General features: G+C 47.1%; 2 protein-coding genes and 3 long non-coding RNA genes across 13 annotated transcripts in view; 3 read left to right on the top strand and 2 right to left on the bottom strand.

The window, feature by feature from the left end:
* Window positions 1-522: 522 nt before the first annotated feature.
* On the top strand, window positions 523-6,879 carry RFX5 (regulatory factor X5). Of its 9 annotated transcripts, none has more exons than XM_038562236.1 (11): window positions 537-672; window positions 1,278-1,372; window positions 1,541-1,669; window positions 1,935-1,968; window positions 2,394-2,476; window positions 2,735-2,854; window positions 3,043-3,162; window positions 3,302-3,383; window positions 3,656-3,857; window positions 4,088-4,188; window positions 4,330-6,879. In XM_038562236.1, exons 2-11 carry the CDS (start codon window positions 1,320-1,322, stop codon window positions 5,329-5,331), a joined length of 1,926 nt encoding a protein of 641 aa, XP_038418164.1. In that variant the 5' UTR covers window positions 537-672; window positions 1,278-1,319; the 3' UTR covers window positions 5,332-6,879. The 9 variants fall into 9 exon arrangements, with proteins under 9 accessions (XP_038418168.1, XP_038418164.1, XP_038418166.1 ...); XM_038562238.1 differs by having other exon boundaries at window positions 538-672; window positions 1,278-1,305; XM_038562243.1 differs by having other exon boundaries at window positions 541-672; window positions 1,278-1,344.
* LOC119863996 lies at window positions 2,704-4,701 on the bottom strand. The gene is made up of 2 exons (XR_005372777.1): window positions 4,054-4,701; window positions 2,704-3,925 (listed from the first exon to the last, which is right to left on the bottom strand). It is a non-coding gene; the product is annotated as an uncharacterized LOC119863996 (long non-coding RNA).
* A 6,582-nt stretch (window positions 6,880-13,461) lies between the features above and the next one.
* Window positions 13,462-14,870, bottom strand: LOC111090723. The gene is made up of 2 exons (XR_005372776.1): window positions 14,614-14,870; window positions 13,462-14,136 (listed from the first exon to the last, which is right to left on the bottom strand). It is a non-coding gene; the product is annotated as an uncharacterized LOC111090723 (long non-coding RNA).
* On the top strand, window positions 13,792-14,670 carry LOC119877182. The gene is made up of 3 exons (XR_005372773.1): window positions 13,792-14,289; window positions 14,389-14,454; window positions 14,594-14,670. It is a non-coding gene; the product is annotated as an uncharacterized LOC119877182 (long non-coding RNA).
* PI4KB (phosphatidylinositol 4-kinase beta) overlaps window positions 14,848-16,880 on the top strand; it is a 26,502-nt gene continuing 24,469 nt past the window's right edge. Inside the window, exon 1 of the mRNA XM_038562232.1 lies at window positions 14,848-14,987. The gene's annotated coding sequence lies outside the window, so the exon portion shown is untranslated. The remainder of the gene's footprint in view (window positions 14,988-16,880) is intronic.

Genomic DNA, 16,880 nt, shown 5'->3' with positions numbered 1-16,880 from the left:
GGTACAGCTGCGGAGGTTTTGAGGCCTCCATCAGAGAGAACCGTTGAGCCTGTGTTTGCATATTTGTTGTGCGCGCTTGTACGCTGTGTTGAAGGTGGGGTCAGGAGTGGGGTGTTCGACTTGTTTTTCACCTAAAGGAGGCTATGTGAGCTTACAGCGAACCTCCATCACACTACCCGTCGTTTTCTAGCTTTCTTATCATCCATTGATTCTTTTCTTCCAGTAGCTCTGACGACCGAGGGTAAAACTGAAACCCGGAAAGAGAAGGCAAAGGAAAAGCAGGCTAGCTCCGAAGGGAGCCCAGCGCCCGGCCTTTGGTCCTGCGGTCCCTTTAAGAGAAGAACCTCTTGGGACCGGCAGTCGCAACCGACCCCAGTTTTAACCGAAACCTAACCCGGACTTCCCCCTCTTCACTCAAATGAGACCAACTTTGGATTTTCCCTCCCCTATTGACCAATCAGAATCTGTTACCAGGCAGACTTTAGGTGCCGCCGGGGCGAGCCCGGCGCCTTCTGTCTCCGGGTGGCAGCAACGACCAATGAGAGAGCAGGTCGCCGGAGTATCTGGGCAGATCGGGACCGCTCCAGCCATTCAGAAAAAAGAAAATAAAGTAGCGCTCTAGCCCGCTGGGCCAGGACCGTGGGGCTGGGCTCGAGTGAAGGTGGCTACGAGGTAGTTTCTCTTTCTCCCTTACCTTGATTGTTGCTTGTGTTGGGAGGCGACGGATCGGGGGGTGGGGGGGCAGAGGGAGGTACTGTGAGTTGGGAGGAGAGCAGGAGGAGATTTTGGCTATATTTCCAACAGCTCCTTCACCCGTGTGCACGTGCCCCGAATGTGGGACCCCGTTCCCCCAACCGGGCTTCCTCCGCCCAGCCCGGGAGTTCGCCGCCCTGTACCCCCGCCCCTCGGCGACGCGGGATTGAAGCAGGGGGAAGGGAGGAGGTGGGGTGCCCTGGGGATGGGAGGTTAGGGAGATGACGTAGGGCCCCGGCCCGGCGGCGTGGGGAGGGGGACCACGGGGGAGCCGTGGCCACATTCAGTGATGGGCACCTGGGCCCGGGTTTTTCCAAGGCTGCAAGGGCAGAATATATTCGTATCCTTTCTGACCCCCCCCAGGAGAATTCAGGCGTGAGGACTAGCTTAGAGAAACGGAGAACTTTGTGTTGTGGTGGTTATTGTTTTTGTTTTCTTTCCGGGGAGGAGGGCAGTACTGGGTCAGAGGCAGAAATGGACATTTTCAACATCCATTCCCAGTCCCCCTATCTCTTCCTTTACAGTTTTCCACATTTAGAAGCCGGCAGAAAGGTGGGACAGACAGAATGGAGATGGCAGAGATCTCTTTGGGTAGATGTGGGCCTGGAGAAGTAATGGGGTAATTTCTAATTTTTGGAGAAGGCAAGCGGTGAGAAAAAGACCCCTGAGGAAATTCAGAGGCTTTCTCTCTGTTTCTGTTTGTTTCTGGGTAGGGAAATAAGGTGTGCCCCCCGGGGCCAGGGGAAGGGAGGTTAACTCTTCCTGCCTGGTCTCCTCTTGACTCTAGCCCTCATGCGGGGATGGCAGAAGATGAACCCAATGCCAAGAGCCCGAAGACTGGGGGAAGGGCCTCCTCAGGTAGTGCTGAGGCGGGAGAACCCACCACCCTTCTTCAGAGGCTCCGAGGTACCATTTCGTAAGTACTCATCACCACCTCCGAATCTTGCTCCGGAGCTGTAGCACTTCACTTCCTTTGTGGATGAACTGCCTCTCCCTGAGCAAGTGCCTCTGAGCACCAGGAGGGAGGTTCTTTATCTCATAGCAGTTGTTGCCTGATCACCCCCCCCTCACACCCCCCCCCCCTCCCCGCGTTCTGCATCTCATCCCTCTTACTTTTCCTAACAATAAGACACCAGAGAAAATCTTGTGTGTGACCTCCAGCTTTCTCCTCTTCTCCACAGCAAGGCCGTGCAGAACAAAGTCGAGGGAATCCTGGTAAGTATTTTCCAAAGGAGGGCAATAGAGAGGTGGAATTGGTGGAGAGTGAGGATGATGAAGTTAGGCATAACTGACATGTTTATGTGGGAGACGCAGTGTTGTCTTTCCTGTCAGAACATAAGTGGCTTTGCAACTTGTTGCCAGTTTGACCTTGAGCACCTTACCTTATCTCTCTGTGACCTGTTGTGTAGATGCCCAATGAGAATAATATCAAAGCCGATCCTCTCCACTCCCCCTCTCACTGTGGTAGCTCACAAGGGCGTTCCTCAGAGCACAGCGAACACCCAGCCCCAAATCACTTCTGAGGTCCTTTTTCAGTCTGTCTCTAAGGCAGCCAGACTCTTGGCGAAGGATCAGAAAATCCTACCTTGTGTACTTCTTGGCCTTATTTTTTTCTCCTGCCTCTGTTCTCCCTACCTCAGCAAGACATACAGAAATTCTCAGACAACGACAAGCTGTATCTCTATCTTCAGCTCCCCTCAGGGCCCAGTACTGGAGACAAAAGGTAAGTTTGGTGCTAGAGTTTAAGATCTCAGAGGTTCTGGTTCTTAAAGGAAGGCTCACTGGGATGGGGCTGGGTGAATAGGAATACTCATAACAGCGGTCCTTGGTGAGAAGAATGGTCCCTGTCCTGCCCTGGTTTGCCAGGAAAAGGTGGATTCTGGGTGAAGTGATTTGGTCCAGCACTGCTGAAGTGGTAGCCTGGATAGAACCACAACTATTCCAATCTTGGTAAGGCTTGTCCCTTTTACTTCTATTGCAGCTCAGAGCCAAGTACACTCAGCAATGAGGAGTACATGTATGCCTATAGATGGATCCGCAACCACCTAGAAGAGCATACTGACACCTGTTTGCCAAAGCAAAGTGTTTATGATGCCTATCGGTGGGTGAATTGGGGCGTGGGTGGGTTGGTGGCCATAGGACTACGCCCTCGCCCCTGGAGAGCTCCCTGCATTGATAGAGCCTGACTGCTTAAAGGGTTTCCCAAACCTAATGCTAGGGACCCTCCGAATCTAACCATGACCTCCTTCTCTGAGTGTCTTCCCACTCTGCCCTCCCCCACTCACTCAGGAAGTACTGTGAGAGCCTCGCCTGTTGCCGCCCACTCAGCACAGCCAACTTTGGCAAAATCATCAGAGAGATCTTCCCTGATATCAAGGCCCGAAGGCTTGGTGGCCGGGGCCAGTCCAAGTATCCTTGAGTGGAGAGGTTGTGGTGGGAGGGCCCGGGGAGGAAAACTTAGGGTGTGGAGGGCCAGGAGTGGAAACAGCCTAATCTTCCCATGGGGCTTGGAGATCCCCACTGTTGGCTGCTCTTTAACTTGCCTCAGATATTGCTACAGTGGGATACGAAGGAAGACCTTGGTATCTATGCCACCCTTGCCTGGACTTGACCTGAAGGGTTCTGACAGTGTAAGTTACAACCAACCCTCCAATTGCATTCTTTTCTCCAAGGTTGAGGGCTGACACAGCCAAGGTCATTTCTGCACGTAGCTTCTAGGTATATAGGATATGCCCTTCTACCTTCCCTGTGGCTTAAGCAGAGGATGAAGAGAATTTGTGGGTTTCTGGGATGAGTTACTCCCATCTCCAGTCTGGTCTTGCCACAGTTGACATTCGTGTCTGAAAGGGGTCAAGGGTCCTTTAGTTTGGAGTGTGATTGGGCATGTCCTTCCCCACCGCAGCCAGAAATGGGCCCAGAAGTAACCCCAGCACCTCGGGATGAGCTGGTGGAGGCTGCCTGTGCTCTGACCTGTGACTGGGCAGAACGAATCCTGAAACGGTCCTTCAGTTCCATCGTTGAGGTCGCCCGCTTCCTGCTGCAGCAGCATCTCATCTCTGCCCGATCTGCACATGCCCATGTGCTCAAGGCGATGGGGCTTGCTGGTGGGTGGACCCTCTCTTGTTCCCAAGCAGCTGTCAGCCACTCTCCATGTCATAGGCCCTCCCACCTACTAGGACAGAGACACCTTACATTTGTCTTCTAGTCCTAGTGACCCTTGTAGGACATAAGAACATGCCTTACAACTGACTTCTTCCTCCTTCTCAGAGTCACCTCCCTTGTCCATTGTTTCCTCCTCACCTTTGCCTTACTGCATTTTCTGGCACCTCTGCAGAAGACGACGAACATGCCCCTCGGGAGCGGTCATCTAAATCCAAGAATGGTGTAGAGAGCCTAGAAGGTGGAGCCCAGAAGAAACCAGAGAGACCAGCCCAGGTAAGGAAGTTGTTGCCCAGACCTTGCTGCCCTGGGCTGGGGGCTTAGTATCCCTTTTCCCATATTTTCTCACCCTCCCGCGTCTGTATTTGCTCCGATGTCCAGTCTTCCCACTTATTATGTCCTCTTTTTACCTTTTAGCCTCTTAAGGAGATGGAACCCCGGGCTGGGGCTGGCCCCGCTGCACGCAGTGAGCGGAAGAAGAGTGTAGTGGAGAGCCCAGCCCCAGCAGCCAATAACCCACAGGTTAATGCCCTGGTGGCCCGGCTGCCTCTGCTCCTTCCTCGGGCCCCTCGCTCACTTATCTCGCCAATTCGAGTCTCTCCACCCATCCTGGCCCCCAAGCTTTCTTCGGGCCCTCTGAAAGTGGCTACACTGCCTCTGCCCAGTAGGGCTGGGGGACCCCAGGCAGCTATGCCCTTCATTAACATGATCTTACCGACTGTTCCTGCTTTGCCTGGACCTGGATCTGGACCCGGACCCGGGCCTGGGCAAGCCCTGCCTGGGGTGCTCGCTCAGCCGCGGGTCACAGAGAACAGGGAATTAGGCATAGGTGGTGACCCGGGACCCCATGACAAGGGTGTCAAGAGGACAGCTGAAGTACCTGTGTGTGAGGCCATTGGGAAGGATCCACTGGCTAAAGCAGCAAAGCAGGATATAGAGGATACAGGAAGCGATGCCAAAAGGAAACGGGGGCGCCCTCGAAAAAAATTAGGTGGAAGTAGGGAAAGGAACTCTCCCCCTGACAAATCAGCAGCTGCCATGGACTCTGCCCCATCCTCACGGTTACCGCGGGAGACATGGGCCTCTGGAGTGGGGAGCAGCTCAGCTGGACGGTCAGGGAGGCCAGGGCCACTGGGACAGGCTGAGAAGGGGATGGTGCTTGTCCAGGGTCAGGAGGATGGCACTGTGTCCAAAGGGGGAAGGGGCCCCAGTGCCCAACATGCCAAAGAAGCAGAAGATAAAATGCCTGTGGTCACCTCAAAAGTGAGTGTCATCAAGGGCAGTAGAAGCCAGGAGTCTCTTCACTTGGTAAAGGAAGAGGTAGATACTGCAGCACAGGGTAATAAAGACTTAAAGGGGTATGTGCTTCCAAGTTCCTTATTCCACGTAGGGAAAGACCCCAAAGCAGCTCCCCCGTGATAAGTATGTGCGGAAGAGTGTTTATACTCATGTTAGCTCTACCTGCCTAGCAGGGGCCCTTCTCTGCACTTGCTTCTTGTTTGGCTCTTCTTTTCCTAAGGAATTCATTCTCATGTACAGACAGCTGATGCACCCTGTTTTCCTACACAGTATCTGGCTCCTGCCTCTGACCTTTCCAGCTCAGTAACCTTGGCTTTAGAGTCATTGACAAATCTGTTGCCACTGTCTAACCTGGACCTCTATGCTATCCTGTGGGAAGATTAGGAATGGAGTAAGTATGATGAATGTATAGGCTAGGATTCTGTTGGTTTTAAGTCGTTAAAAGAAAAAAAAAAAAGCACCTAACTCAGACTGGCTTAAAGACTTACTGGCTCACATACTGGAAAGTCCAGAGGTAGTACTGGCTCCAGGAAAAGCTGATGCAGTAGCTCAGTGTGTCTCTAAAACCTGATTGATTTTCCCCCTTGCTACCTTCTGTAGAATCATCTTAAATCTGGGCCACCTAGTGGCTGCCAGAACTCCTGGAATTATACATTTTCTCCTTTACAATCAACCAGAAAGGGAGGGCGGAGGGGCGTCTTTATGCCAGGAATCCTAGCATGCCTTAAGATTAACTCTGATTAGGCCAGCCTGGGTCACATGCCGACCCCTAACCAATTACTGTGGCCAGAAGGATGATGTATGCTAATTTGCTCATTTGCATCAGGGAAAGGCTGGGATCAGCCTCCTTAGAATCGTATAGGTCTCCAAATAGGAACTGATTTGGGCAGTTCCTGGGGAGGTTGCTGACACCTGGCCAACACTAGGAAGTATATGTGGTTTTGGCTGGCTAGGTTGGGATCAGCTACACCTGTTTCCTTTTTCTCTCACCATCTTGCATTTTTCCTTACTGCAGCTGTAACCTCTTTCCTCTTGTAGGCTCAGAAGGAACGAGAGGGAAGTCACTCTCCTTTAGGGACTATCTCTTTAGTCTCATTTAGATGACAATCCCTACATTTCAGAGATGGGGAGCCTTCCCTTTCCTGTTTCTGAATGGTCGTTTTCTCATTCTGCCTCCCTGTCCCTGACCCTACTGCCACTTTGAGCAAGTGGAGTGGAAGATTTACTTCCTAGTCATTTTATTAAATCCATTCTGTATCCACCAGGTGTCAGTCTCTTGTCATACACTTTTCAGGCTTTAGCCAGGATTGTGGGGTTTAGTTTAGGTGTATGGCAGGAGGTAGCTCTGCACATCAGCGAGCACCAGTAAGAAGGGAATCCAGATGTTATCCTTTGGAAAAGGAGTAAACCAACCAGTATTTACTGAGGACCTACTTTGTCTTCTGCATAAGAGTAGCTTCTGTCAGGGAATCTTGGTTCTGCCAAGGAAACAGATTTTCTTTCAGGGAGACTTCATTTGTTTCCACCACAGCAGATTTTTAAAAATTATATGTAATATTTGGTATCTATAAAGAATATATTTAACATGAATAAATTATGAAACATAATGTTAAATGAATACCTTTGACCTATCACCCAAACTTATACATTAAAACCTTAGAAATACCATTGAGTTTCTTGTGTTTCTGCCCATTCCTCTCCTACTGCCTCTCCCCTGGAGGTAACCACTGTCCTTAATTTTGTGTTTATCACCTGACACACACACACAAATATATGTGTGTATATATTTAACCATATATGTATAATATCTTTGAAAATTATTGTTCAATTGTTTTAGCTTTACAAAAATTTTATGCTCTAATAGTCCCCTGCAGTTTACCTTTTTTTCACTTAACATTATTTCTAAGATTCATCTATGCTGTAAGTAGCTATAATTCGTTCATTTTCACCGATACCATTCCATCAAGTACGTAAGCCACAAGTTATTTATGCGTTTGCCTATTAATGGGCATTTGGGTTGTTTCCAATTTTTTGCTATTGCAAACAATGCTGCTGTGAACATTCTTGAACCGGTTAGTGCCTTTTTTTTAAAAGTAACATTTCTAGGGATCCCTGGGTGGCGCAGCGGTTTGGCGCCTGCCTTTGGCCCAGGGCGCGATTCTGGAGACCCAGGATCGAATCCCACATCGGGCTCCCGGTGCATGGAGCCTGCTTCTCCCTCTGCCTGTGTCTCTGCCTCTCTCTCTCTCTCTCTGTGACTATCATAAATAAATAAATAATTAAAAAAATTTAAAAAAAAAAAAAAAAAAAAAAAAAAATAAAAGTAACATTTCTAAAAAGGTTTCTAAGATTGTTCATTTGGTCTGTACACCCTCTGAGTTGGGGAATGTTCCCTCTTATTCTCTGGAAGAGTTGACCTCAGATTGAAATGAGCTGTCCCTTGAAGGTTTGGTAAAACTCAATTTGAACCATTTTTACCTGGCATTCTAACATATAAAGCAAACACAGAACAACATAAGACATCTGGTAAAATTTTTTAGAATTGTAACCACTGATTCAGTTTCTTTAATAATTATAGGCTGTTTGGATTTTCTTTCTGAGTCAATTTAGGGTGTTTTTCTAGGATTTTGTGCATTTCATGTCTTTTTTTTTAAATAAATTTATTTTTTATTGGTGTTCAATTTACCAACATACAGAATAACACCCAGTGCTCATCCCGTCAAGTGCCCCCCTCAGTGCCTGTCACCCATTCACCCCCACCTCCCACCCTCCTCTCCTTCCATCACCCCTAGTTCGTTTCCCAGAGTTAGGAGTCTTTATGTTCTGTCTCCCTTTCTGATATTTCCCACACATTTCTTCTCCCTTCCCTTATATTCCCTTTCACTATTATTCATATTCCCCAAATGAATGAGAACATATGTTTGTCCTTCTCCGATTGACTTACTTCACTCAGCATAATACCCTCCAGTTCCATCCACGTTGAAGCAAATGGTGGGTATTTGTCGTTTCTAATGGCTGAGGAATATTCCATTGTATACATAAACCACATCTTCTTTATCCATTCATCTTTCGATGGACACCGAGGCTCCTTCCACAGTTTGGCTATTGTGGACATTGCTGCTATGAACATCGGGGTGCAGGTGTCCCGGCGTTTCATTGCATCTTTGGGGTAAATCCCCAACAGTGCAATTGCTGGGTCGTAGGGCAGATCTATTTTAAACTCTTTGAGGAACCTCCACACAGTTTTCCAGAGTGGCTGCACCAGTTCACATTCCCACCAACAGTGTAAGAGGGTTCCCTTCTCTCCGCATCCTCTCCAACATTTGTGGTTTCTTGCCTTGTTAATTTTCCCCATTCTCACTGGTGTGAGGTGGGATCTCATTGTGGTTTTGATTTGTATTTCCCTGATGGCAAGTGATGCAGAGCATTTTCTCATGTGCTTGTTGGCCATGTCTATGTCTTCCTCTGTGAGATTTCTCTTCATGTCTTTTGCCCATTTCATGATTGGATTGTTTGTTTCTTTGGTGTTGAGTTTAATAAGTTCTTTATAGATCTTGGAAACTAGCCCTTTATCTGATACGTCATTTGCAAATATCTTCTCCCATTCTGTAGGTTGTCTTTTAGTTTTGTTGACTGTATCCTTTGCTGTGCAAAAGCTTCTTATCTTGATGAAGTCCCAATAGTTCATGTTTGCTTTTGTTTCTTTTGCCTTCGTGGATGTATCTTGCAAGAAGTTGCTGTGGCCGAGTTCAAAAAGGGTGTTGCCTGTGTTCTCCTCTAGGATTTTGATGGAATCTTGTCTCACATTTAGATCTTTCATCCATTTTGAGTTTATCTTTGTGTATGGTGAAAGAGAGTGGTCTAGTTTCATTCTTCTGCATGTGGATGTCCAATTTTCCCAGCACCATTTATTGAAGAGACTGTCTTTCTTCCAGTGGATAGTCTTTCCTCCTTTATCTTATTTCCACTTCAGTTGCTCCAGAAATTTGCTATTTTACTTGTCTGTGATCAGCTACTATTTTGGGCTTTGTCGATCTTCTCTCTCATGTGTTGTTTTCCATTTCATTAATTCTGAATATCCAGGATTCTTCTACTTTTAGATTTAATTTTATGTTATTCCATAACATCTTGACATTTATCTAATTTTCAAGCTCTGTTTTTTCTGCTGTAAGTTTTTAAGAACCGTTTCTCTACATTCCCCCAATTTTTTGGTTGTATTTTAATTATACCTTAGTCCTAAGAATATTTACCTTTATGGCTTTTTAAACTTATAAATCATTTGGAAAAGTTTTATGGATTTCCAAATGTCTGGATATTTTAAATTTTATCATTTTCAGCTTAATCATTTGTGCTCAGAGATGTGGTTATCTGATACTAAGTCTTTGAAATTTGTCTGGATTATTATTTTATATTTTTTTTTATTTTAAAGATTTTTATTTATGATAGACATAGAGAGAGAGAGGCAGAGACACAGGCAGAGGGAGAAACAGGCTCCATGCCGGGAGCCCGACGTGGGACTCGATCCCGGGACTCCAGGATCACGCCCTGGGTCAAAGGCAGGCGCTAAATTGCTGAGCCACTCGGATCCCGTTATTTTATATATTTCTGTAACTTTTGCTCCATATCTAAATGTTTTGTTTTCTGCTCACTCTTGCCTGTGATAGCTTGTTTCTTTGTATGTTTTCAGTTTGGGGGTTTTGAGCTCATATTTTGTTCAACTTAATCTATGGGAAGCCAGAGAGCCTTAGTTGGGGGTACTCTCCTCCAGAGAAGATTTGCAATTGCTTCTGCCAGGAGCCAAATGATTCTCCTGACCTGGGCCTGTGTTAGCCCCTCAGGAGCCTCACTTCAGTCTGGACATCCCCAGTTTTCTCCCCTCTCTTAGCCTCTGTTCATAATACCCATATTGGCATTTGTCTGCGAGGAAACCTGCTGCTCCTGCTGCATGTTGCTCGTCTTTCATACACTTTTCAGCTTAATGTCATTTCCTTCCTTTCATGGTTTCTCTTACTTTCTAATGAGCCCAGCAAAGTGCTAAACATTATGTCTGTTGTTATTTATCCAGGATTTACTTGTATTTTAATGGGAGAACCCTCTTACCCAGGCTGCTGGAAATACCCATTACTGCAGTTTTTATATTTTCCCTCTTGTAATGTCTATTTCCTCATCCACCAAGTGTCATATTTTTTTTCATTTTAGCCCTAAGTTGAAAATAATTTATAACTTACTTTTTAAATAATCATTTCTATTAAACCAAGACAAGCTCTACATGTCTAGTTTATGGCCCCAAATAAATGAACTTGTTTATTTTTGTGGATAATAAGCAACTTTCTTCAGAAATGAAAGCAAATGCCACATTGATCCATATACTAAACAGGTGGACTAATGTTATTATATATCTGTCTGTTTCATCTCAAGTTATGGTTCCTCAGGAGGCCTATCCCTTCTTTGCCTAGGATTGTCCTGCTGGCTCTATACTATGAGATAAAGCTAAGCACAATACATATATAACACATTACTTAAGAAATGTTCATGAGGACGTATTTGTTTGCTGGAAAGAGCATGAATTCAGTTCACATCTTAGCTTTACCGCTTATGATTTTGACACATTTGTGTGTTCTTCAGTGATTATGATATAAAATGTATTTCTTATTGTGGGTTGAAGTAAAACAACCTTGAAAAAAATGACAACCATTCTGAAGCTCAGTTTCCATAAAATGGTATATCTCTTTCACAGGATTGTAATGAGGAATAAATGAGGTAATGTTTGTTTTCATACACATCAGGGGCTTGGGCAGTAACTGCTGGCTTATCTTTTCTCTGAAAAACACCCCCAGGGACACTTGTGTGGCTCAGTCAGTTAAGCATTGGACTCTTGATTTCAGTTCAGGTCATGGTCTTAGGGTCCTGAGGTTAAGCCCCACATTAGGCTCTATACTCAGTGCAGTCTGCTTGTCCCATTCCCTCTGTCCTCTCCCATGTTCTCACTGTCTAAAATAAATATATAAAATCTTTAAAAAATAAGTAAAAATAGGTTCAGTGTGGTGAGGAATTTTAAAGACTGTCATAAATGTCATATTTTTTAAAGATTTTATTTATTCATAAGAGACACAGAGAGAGACAGGGAGAGAAAGAGAAAGGGAGAGAGGGAGAGACACAGGCAGAGGGAGAAGCAAGCTCCATGCAGGGAGCCCAACGTGGGACTCTATCCCGGGACTCCAGGATCACACCCGCTGAAGGCGGCGTTAAACACCCGGGCTGCCCTAATGTCATACTTTTAATATGGGATTAGCATTCCATTTTATAATTTGACAACTGAGGTCAAGAAGAAGAGAAAAGTGGGGTGCCTGGGTGGTTCAATCGGTTAAACATCTGCCTTTGACTCAGGTCATTATCCCAGGGTCCTGGGATCAAGCCCTACATTGAGCCCCACATCATCAAGCCACACATCATCGAGCCCTGAGCCCAACGTTGGACTCCCTGCTCAGCGGGAAGCCTACTTCTCCCTCTCCCTCCACCTGTTGCTCCCACTGCTTGTGCACTCACTTTCTGTCAGATAAATAAAAATCTTTAAAAAAAAAAATAAATCTTAAAAAGCAAATAGAAAGAAGAAAAACTAGTGAAAATATTTACTTAATATTTTTAATTTATTAATTCATAAAAAAATAACCTTTCCCAAACAACAACAACCTAAAAATCAGTAAGACAGTTGCATTGTTTTACATTTCTGGAAATCCCTTTAATGCCTGACTCGATTCTCATATCTGCTTCTTTTTTTTTTTTTCATATCTGCTTCTGCATTTCCTCTGTTGCTATATCAACAAACATAATTTTTTCTCTGTGTGGTAGAAACTAAGGATATGGCTAGGAAACAAGATGAGTCCTCTCCTGACTTGAGTTCAGACTAGAGAGGTTTGGAGACTCTTACAAACAGAGTAACCAAAAAAGCAAAAAACAAACAAAAAACACCTCCAGAAAAAGTCAGAAAGACCAAGTCATACAGAAATGCAAAGAAATTCACGCTTGAGCCCTTAAGAGCTGTAAACACAGAAAACTCAACACTCTCCCGCTTAATATTGTATTTGTGGGGTGAGGGCAGGGAAGGAGGTCTCACTTGGTTAATAAAGGTCTTAATAGGGGCACCTGAGTGGTTCAGCTGGTTAAGCGTCTGACTCTTGATTTCAGCTCAGGTCACAACCTCAGGGTTGTGAGATCAGGCCCATATGGGGCTCTGCACTATGGATGGAGCCTGCTTAAGATTTTCTCTCTCCCTCTCCCACTCCATCACCTCCCTCCCCCCTAAAAAATAATAAAATAAAGGACTTAATAACTGCCTGTAGCTATAAAAAAAAGTTTCCACTTGAAGTTTGAAAAGAAATGTTCTTGAAATCTTGTTTTGTTGTTGTTGGAAAACAAATCTTAGGGCATTCACATCCCTTTTCACAATGTTTCAAAAACCAGCCTTAAGGGGGCACCTGGGTGGCTCAGGCTTAACAGTCTGACTTCCACTGGGGTCATGGTTTTGGGATCCTGGGATCCAGCCCCATGCCGAGCTCTGTGCTCAGCAGGGAGTCGGTTTCTCCCTCTGCCCTCCCTCCTTATTCTCTCTCTCTCTCTCTCTCCCCTAAATAAATAAATAAAATCTTAAAAAAAAAAAAAAAAGGCGTTAAGGCCCTTGAGAATCCTACCCCTGGAAGGGAGGGATGTGTGACACTTTAAACTCTAGGCTCAAGCAGGATCATCACCTCTTGACCCTTGCCTGACAGCTGAGTGGGAGCTGGCCAAGAGTTACAGGACCCAACAGGTGGACTGGTGATTCCCCGCTGCAGACCAGTGGTGACAAATTCAAACTATCTTTGGCACTCTTGGCCTCTTTCTTTGCTCATCTTTCATTACTGTACTCCAACTTTAACCTAGTTTACCAGCTTGCCCTCTCATAATTTGAGCAAATTCCCATTTCTATTCTTAAACATACTAATTTTTAGTCTTCAGAATGCTCTCTTTTCTTTCTTGATCTGGTGGATCGTGCCCAATATCTCTTCTAATACCTGGCTTACAGTATTTTTGAGAAGTCTTCCATTCATTCATTTGCCATATACTGAGTGGCTGGGCCTTCTGTATTAATCATACTATATTCCTTCAACAATTGGGTACTCCTCCATTTGTTCCATTTTTGTACACACTGCATATTTTACATAGGTACTTTCAAACTACTATTTTTTATTCGGCCTTCCCATTTGCTTCCACATGTTTTTTTTTTTTTTTTTTTTATTTCTTCTTGAACTTCCTGGTTAACCCAGTCATTCAATGCTGCCTCCCCATTAAACCCAGAAACACTGAACCCTTTGCTTTCATCATCCTATATTATTGTCCCAATATCAGTAATGTAGTACTATGGTGGTAATCTGTACTCTAATCTTCACAACCCTATAAGGTGTTAATATTCTTGGGTCCACTTTGCAGACATAGAAACTAAGGTTCAAAGAGGTGACTTCCGTCCTCCCAAATGAATCGGCCTCTAAATGGTAGGAAGGCGGCATCCACGATCTGGGCTAGCCTCAAAAGTCTAAGTAAGGCCGCTGAGGGTGGGGACTGAGGCTCTGAGGAAGAGCTCCCCATCAGTACCACAGACAAATACACACAGCCAAAGCCTGAGGTCCATTTGCAAGGCGTGTTTTTGTTTATTTGCACGTGGTCTGGTTTTGCTGGGAAGCAGGGGTTACGATCACTCACCTCTCCCAACCTGGCCCGTCCGCCCCTCCCTGGAGGGGTCAACGTCCGGAGGCTGGAGGCCAAGGACTACCCGGGCAGGCGGTGACCTCGGAGGCAGAACCACGGCCTCGAGTCGGCCACTAACGGCGGCAGATTGACGCGGTTGGACTCCGCCATTCGTGCAGCGAGGAGGGGCGTTACCGTGACAGCGTCCTTCAAGATGAATAGGAAAAGGGTGGCTAGGGTGACTGTCTTCCCCACCCGCCTCTTCTCTCTCCAGTCTCCGCTGGGCCCCCTGCGTCCATCCCACGGCCGAAGTTACTAAGAGTCTGGCGGAGTAGGGGAGAGCCACTGATAGCAGTTCCGGTAACGCAGTTGCTCACACAAACGGACTTATTCGCATATAATTTGCATGTTCAGGTACTTCTGGAAGTACCCAATGTGTCTATACTTCTTTCCCAACAGGGCGCCCGGACCCGCCAACAGGCCGGCCGCTCTCCGCTTGAGGCCCGGAACCCCGGCCCTCACCCGGTAGGTCCTACTACTGGCCGGGTTTCCCAGCCTCGGGAAGATTGGCCCCTCCTCCCCCCCGTAGGCTCCTCCCCTCACCCTCTCCTCCCTCCCCTCTTCCCAATGCGTCTTCCCCGCCCCCTTTTCTATTTCTGAACAGGCATGTTCCGGGCAGCTCACCCGAGTCCTTAGATTGCTATGGGATTGGTAGGATCCTGAGCGTCGGAGAAGCAGGAAGGCATACCCTAAGAAGGACTACTGGGACTCACAAGAAGAACGGAGGCCTGCTGGCATTTTTTTTTTTTTTTTGGTCTTGCTTTTGCAAGAGGGAGGAGAGGAGGCTGTGCGGCCGGGTCGAACCTGTCCAGGCAGCGCGAAGGCCCCCTCAGGCGGCGCCGAGGGCAGCCCCTAAGCCGGGGCCTGGCTCCGCCGCCGCGGCCGCTGTCAGGGAAGCGCAGGCGGCCAATGGAACCCGGGAGCGGCCGCGGCTGCTGAGGCGGCGGTGTCGGCAGCCCGACCCCGACCGCCCGCACCCCTCCGCTGGGGTCTCGGAGGTAAGCGACTCCCGTGCCTGAGCTCCCTGCCCCTGTGAGTGGGGGGTCCCGCTCCCACCCCGTCCCGCACAGCCCCCCCCGCCCCCACACCTGGGTTGGACTACAAAACTGCCCTCCCGGTGGCAGCTGGACCCTGGGTGCCTTTTCCACCCTTTCCCCTCGAGTCTGGGGTCCTCCGCTGCCTTTTTGGCTTCCTCCTCTGTTTAGCTCCTCCCTCTGCCCCGGGGATCCCCCTTCCTCCACACACACACCCTTATCCCTGTTGCCTCCGTCCCGAATTATTTTCTCCGAAGTCATGAACCCTTTCCCCATCAGGGTACCTCTTGTAATGGCCATCCTCGTTTGCCCTTCCTCTTCATGTGTTCCTGCCCCAAATCTTCCCCACAGCCTCCGCCTTCCGCCCTTTTCCTCTTCTGCCCCTTTCGTCCGCTGTCTCCCTGCAGCCGCAGCATTGGGTTCCCATTTCCCTGAGCTCTCTCTGCTCTGTGGCCCTCTATTCATCTGTTTCTGATTCCATTACCTCACCGCCACCCACCCAGCTCCTGGCTTCCAAGAATTGCCTGTTCCCCTCCCCTTAAGGAATCTCGGGCCCTCGTCGTCATTCCCAAAGTACCGTTTGCATTGTACTTTGACCTTAATCCTTACCCTTCTTTAGAGTGAAGATTTACGATCCCTGCAACTTTCTTTAACGTCCCTTTACCAAGCCCTCCTCAAATACCCCAGCCTCTAGAGGTTTGTTCCTATAGAAGAGATCTGACAGCGTCCCTTCCCATTCAGGAATTCCATCTCTGACACTTCCTCCCTCCAGTTTCAAGGATTTTGCTGATCCTTGTGACCCTTGGTTCTGTTTCTCCTGTGGTCTCTATGTGTTCTCTGTCACATTTTTTTTATCTCTACATACCACTTATTTCAGGATCAGCTAAACCTTGACCTAAGAAGAAAATGTGTTGGGAGGAGGTGGGGGGAGCCTTAGCTGTCTCACTCAGGCTTTTCTGGACAGAAGCGTGTTTCTGAAGGATGCAGCAAGTTTTGAAAAAGTTCCTATTAGATTACACTTTGTTGACTACCCAGGATCAGCCACCACAAGGGATGAACAGGCCTGCATGGAAACTGTATGAGATTGTGAGAAATTGTTTTGGATTACTTAATATTACACTTGTCTTTGAGGAATCACAGAGTAGAGTGTCTTCCCGCTCCTGTCCAAATCCAGAAGGAGTCATTTATTTATTGTCTGTGGCTTACTGGAATAGTTTCGGTTAATTCCATAAGGGCTTAGGCCTAGGGTGGAGTTGGGGGTAACTGGGAAAAGGAACATGAGACATTAGAAAGAGTTTGTACATGCAGAATCAGGACTCCTGGGTTCAACATGTGAACAACAAGTGACTTCCTCACGTGACCTCTATAGTGAACTTTTTGGGAGAACGGCCCCCTCTGTGGGCATCAGTGCAGTAATAGGCTACTTGTAGGATGTGGGTTGGAGGAAAAATTAGACTTGGTTTATTTGTTTATGAAACATTCTGGGTTTCTCAGCAAAAGGCATTTCTTAGTGGTATAGCTGACCTGAGAGTTTATCTTCATTATGATCTCTCTATTGGGTCTTTCTAGTTGACAGCTATCGCCGTACCATTTGGTACAGCTATCCATTTCTTTTGAAAGACAAGCTCCAGGCCTGCTTCCTTTGCCTTGCTTGTTTTCCCCACTACATGTAGTTGCTGACCACTTGTGCTGTTCCTCTTGGACTTGATCCGTAACTCCAGATTCTATAGGTAGAAAGTGTGTTTGTGGGAAAGCTCTCTGAGGAAGATGGCTGGAAAAGAGAACTTGGAGTGAGGTGGGACTCAGGAAACTAGTTGCTCCCTTGTATGGTATGTCTCTCTTGGTCGATGCTAGTGA

This window comes from Canis lupus, chromosome 17, assembly GCF_011100685.1.
Source record: "Canis lupus familiaris isolate Mischka breed German Shepherd chromosome 17, alternate assembly UU_Cfam_GSD_1.0, whole genome shotgun sequence".
In the NCBI taxonomy this organism is placed as follows: Eukaryota; Metazoa; Chordata; class Mammalia; order Carnivora; family Canidae; genus Canis; species Canis lupus.
This window is presented reverse-complemented; position numbering and strand designations above follow the sequence as displayed.

Bases quoted from the DNA above. Each gene is read 5' to 3' on its own strand.
- RFX5 (XM_038562236.1), top strand. From the start codon at position 1,320: ATGGAGATGGCAGAGATCTCTTTGGGTAGATGTGGGCCTGGAGAAGTA. The intron at 1,670-1,934 runs GTAAGTACTCAT...TCTTCTCCACAG, and splicing joins AGGCTCCGAGGTACCATTTC to CAAGGCCGTGCAGAACAAAG. The intron at 3,163-3,301 runs GTATCCTTGAGT...AACTTGCCTCAG, and splicing joins GGTGGCCGGGGCCAGTCCAA to ATATTGCTACAGTGGGATAC.